The 4,508-nt window shown below is 30.5% G+C and overlaps 1 protein-coding gene across 1 annotated transcript; it reads right to left on the bottom strand.

Moving 5' to 3' along the window:
• Window positions 1–297: 297 nt before the first annotated feature.
• Window positions 298–4,508, bottom strand: LOC134252486 (uncharacterized). The gene is made up of 4 exons (XM_062734974.1): window positions 4,399–4,508; window positions 1,541–1,596; window positions 796–933; window positions 298–605 (listed from the first exon to the last, which is right to left on the bottom strand). Exons 1-4 carry the CDS (start codon window positions 4,506–4,508, stop codon window positions 337–339), a joined length of 573 nt encoding a protein of 190 aa, XP_062590958.1. The 3' UTR covers window positions 298–336.

Raw genomic sequence — 4,508 nt, 5'->3', positions numbered from 1 at the left:
GCAGGTGATGAATATATATGCTGCATAAGTAAGTAAGCAATCATATGAATGTGCTAAAAATAATGTAGTACATGATTTTTTTGTTTATGATATTCTCATTTATTAGCGCAATTTCATTCCTAAATTCTCTTAAAGTACACTGTGATTTTTCGCGTAGCTCTTTTGAGCGCCATAATAGCATTAATTAATCCTACGGTTTTGCTGTAACGTAAGCTTATGAAATATAATTTTTATTTTCTATTTGATCACTTATAAATCTAAGAAAAAAAACTCAAGAAAAAAATTATTCATTTCCATTTATTTTCAGTAGAAAAGTTTCATTCAAAATAATTAAAACTAACAAGTGAGAACTCTGCAATCGGGACTGCAGGTACAATAAACCGGACATTCACGACGATTGATGGTGTACTTTACAATTGCTGTAGCGATGCAGTAAGGGTTATCTGGACTCGTTTCTGGACACGTCTTCCTAAGAGTTTCCTCGTCAGAGCAGCAGTAGTGCCTACATCCCCAGCCACATCTCACACCATCTATATATTTGTACTGGAGAGAAGTAACACAGTCGACAGATGGTGGTGGAGGACATGTAGGGGCACCTGCGCAGACTGGTCAACAAAAAACAAATAGTTGCTGAAGTTCTATAGAACCTCAAAATTTGTGGAAAATCATTTTACACTTTGAATGTAATTGTCACGTTTTAGAAAGATGTAGGTTTCTTTAGTTTAAGGACCCTTGAAATCAAAATGATTATATTTCTTATTTCCAAATCGTATGAAAAAAGATGTTTGATATCACCTGCTGCATTATTCCATGATGTACATTTATAGGCAGTCAGACAGCCCCTTGTGTAAATTTGTTCCACTTTGTTGCAGTTTTCAGGGAATTTAGGGGGTGGTGGACACCTTCTTCGAAAAGGCGAATCTTGGTCATCCCCTAGATTTAAAAGAAACTTAAAAAATAATATTGTCATGATAAATTTGTATGTAACTTTAATCTTCATGACCAATTGACTAAATAAAACAGAAGAAGGACTTCTATATACAATCCAATATACAGTTTTATATATAAAAAAAATTATTGTACAGGACGACAATAATGTAATAATGATTCAATCAAAACTTAAGAATAATCCTTCCATCGCAATATGAACAACAGATTTTATTGACATTATTTTTTAATTCTGTCATTGAAATAATTATTTACAATTTTGCAACGAAAAATTTCGAAATCAAAGTTGCAGCTCATATTGCTTTAAGAAAGTAATTCTGTCATTTCAAATTCACTTCTTTACTTTTTTCACAATATTATACTGACATTGTAGTTTTTTTCTATAGCCTTTCTGTGTCATATCTTCCTTTTATTTAATTCATTTTTGGCGAGAAAGTACAATTTCTATGTTAAAATGATACGAAAAAAGGAAGCAAATCTGCACAAAAGCTACTTTAGGGGATTAAATTGTGCCATTTTTTTCAAAGCAGACTTTTATTGGACTTTTTATCTTATTTTTTTCTTTCAAATCCAATCATTTTTCCACACTAACCTTGTACGAATCCGATGAGAAATGCAAATAAAACTATATAACGTAACATTACAAATCTGAAAATAAAAAAATAGAATCATATCCTAGTAATAAATCAGCATTTTATCAATTTTATGGTAATATAAAAAGACAATATTCAATGTTAGTAGTTTAGTTGAAATTTATTTCACGAGTGGGACGGGATATCAAAATGTCAACAACAAAAAGAGATTTGGAAAACATACGCAGCTGTAGTCTCTTTCTCGACTGTTTATTTACCCTATCTATCTTAAAGTAATATACGCCGTATGGATGCCGATTTGTATGTGAAACAAAATGATTAAGTGATTTGAAACACATAAAGTGTAATGAAAAAAATAATATTTCCAAAAAATTTAACTATAAAACTCGTTGTAATAACGGAACAATATAGCAATAACTGCAATCAAGAACTCAAGTCTTTTCATGAATATTGATAAAGGAAGTGCGTAAACAGTAGGTCTAAATATAGGCACGTATGTCCACGGGAAATTATAGACAACGAAGCATGTTGCATTTTGACACCGACTATTAATAAAAGGTTAATATGCGTCATAACAGAGTATAGATGGTTGAAACTGATTACATTTAAAGATAAGTTATATTAATAGTAATTAACACGCCATCCATGTCAAAAGTGAGTTGTATCTCAAAGGGCTTACCTCGTTTTCTTGACGCCGTGTTTGTTTATCAATCTAAAAGTAGCGACGGCGTCACGTGGTGGATTTACTTAAAAATAGACATTATTCTCCTTGCAGGATAATAAATAATTATAATTTGATAACTTTATATCGAATTTTATTTAAATGGTGTAATTTACAGCATTTTCGTAACTTTTATTGGTAAACAAAATATATCAATTTCCAGCCGTATTTTAAAATGGCGCACATTATAGCGTATATGACTTTAAGATACGATTCTTCTCTCAGACAAGTTTCTGACTAGATGAAATATTCGAAGTATATTCGCTTGTACAGGTCTGGACGATTTCTAAATAAGGAAGTCAAGAACGATAACCGTGAATTGCTATTAATACACAGAATAAACAAGGTGCTAATCCTTCTGACCAATCATATACAGCATTTAAACAAACCCATGAGAGAATAAATAAAACACGTGGTTTTTAAGTTTTTTGCCCAAAAGATTTCTTTAGAACAAACTTTTTGTAAACTTTATGCGCATTTGGGAATAATATGATATTTATGACAATTCTACCGTGAACAAACACGACTTGAAAGCTTGGAATACGTTTTATGTGGGATAAATAAAATCTGTCTATGGGAGTTAGCAATCCCAAAAGTTTACTTACGTTAAAAAAATGATATAAATACGGTAAATTTTCAGTTTTTAGAGCCTGACATAAAAATCTTATCGAAAAGATATTAACAGTCTAAATTATTTTTGAGTGTTTATTACAGAATACTAGTAGTCCATGCAGTTTCTGATATGTGAGGTAAGATATTGGGATAAAACGCATTCATGTATAATTACATGTACAGGATTCTCTTTTCTCCACGTTAAACGCCTTTCCTTATGCCCATTTAAAGTCTGCTTAGCTAAGTATTCGGCGCTCATGAAACCCGTGATAATGCAAAACTATATGTGTATACTCCATACGATAAACATTTGTGTGAGTTGATCTATACTCATGGAATTTAAACATTATCGATGAAAATCGGACGGCTAAGCAAAATTATATTTACCATCATATAATATATTCTGGTAAATGTTCTAATGAAACTTGATAAAAACTTGCTGGTGCGATCTATACCTCTGTAAACGATTACATTTTATCGTGCATTATTATTTTTTCTTTACCGAGATAAAAATGTCAAGGTTGTTCACGGTAAAAATGTGGGGAATACCTTATTCTTCAAAAGTTTTCATCTTACTTCTACATATTTTTTGTTAAAAAAATCTTTTTGAGGAAAAAAACAAAAGCACGTGTTATCTTTTTGTTCTTTTAGAATATGTTTTGGGGTGTGTAAAAATGCTGTTGTCTGATTGGACAGAAAAATAATTACGTGTACTTGATGTACATTTATAGCAACTTTCGATTACCGTTCTTGACTTCCATATTTAGAAATCGTCCAGACCTGTTGTATGTATTATATGTTTAGATGTAAGAGAATTAAAAGATCATATTTTTCTGTCCTCGTTACAAATATACAACTTTTGATAGAAATGAAAAACTGACTCTACTTTGGCGGAATTGTAGCGCATGGAAATATCTTTTTTTTCTGATTCTCAAAATTATTATAGAACAATTGATTCAATTCTAATTATTATACAATTAAAGAAGTGAGGAAATTTTCAAATGTAGTGAAATTAATTATAAGGGTCCAAATTTATAAATATATCAAATAAATATGATTTTCATACCTGTACATACTACAATTACATTAACTATTAAACGTTCTAATTCAAGTACAGATTTGAGCTAAAAACCTGTAAAAAGTGGATTTTTTTCTCTCTTAGTAAACGATAAAATCTGTTTGCTTTTGAATTATTTTGAAGTTCCATGTGTAGGCTTCACTGTATGTGAAGAAAAGAAAATAAATATCGGAAGCATATATACTTTACTAAAATATCCTAGAAGAAAAGATAGAAATTGAACAAAAAAATTGCACACATGGAGATTTCTAGAAGGAAAATTTGTTTAATGATTTGTGTCATTTGTTTCATGTCACTTCAAATTAGGAAATTTCAAATAAACTAACCATAAATATAGCAATTCCCATAAATAAAAGGAATTAATGTAAAAAAAAGATAAGTCTTAGAGTTAAAAGACTTTACGACCAAACAAAAAATTAAAAATGATGCTACAGACATTAAATTACCTTTTAAGTGAAGATACCAGGCAGTTTGAATTTGATTTCCCGCACTGATGGATTGGTGCCCGTACAGCAGTATTTAAAGTACTGTTTAAAATCCGGCTACAACCAGACAT

Source organism: Saccostrea cucullata, unplaced genomic scaffold (genome assembly GCF_032062105.1).
Source record: "Saccostrea cucullata isolate Sc308-1 unplaced genomic scaffold, CSIRO_AGI_Scuc_v1 ctg1541, whole genome shotgun sequence".
NCBI lineage: Eukaryota > Metazoa > Mollusca > Bivalvia > Ostreida > Ostreidae > Saccostrea > Saccostrea cuccullata.
This window is presented reverse-complemented; position numbering and strand designations above follow the sequence as displayed.

Excerpts from the sequence above, each read along its gene's own strand:
- LOC134252486 (XM_062734974.1), bottom strand. The coding sequence starts at position 4,508 with ATGTCTGGTTGTAGCCGGATTTTAAACAGTACTTTAAATACTGCTGTA. Across the intron at positions 1,597-4,398 it reads CTGGTATCTTCACTTAAAAG|ATTTGTAATGTTACGTTATA; the intron begins GTAATTTAATGT and ends TTTTATTTTCAG. Across the intron at positions 934-1,540 it reads TCTCATCGGATTCGTACAAG|GGGATGACCAAGATTCGCCT; the intron begins GTTAGTGTGGAA and ends TTTTAAATCTAG.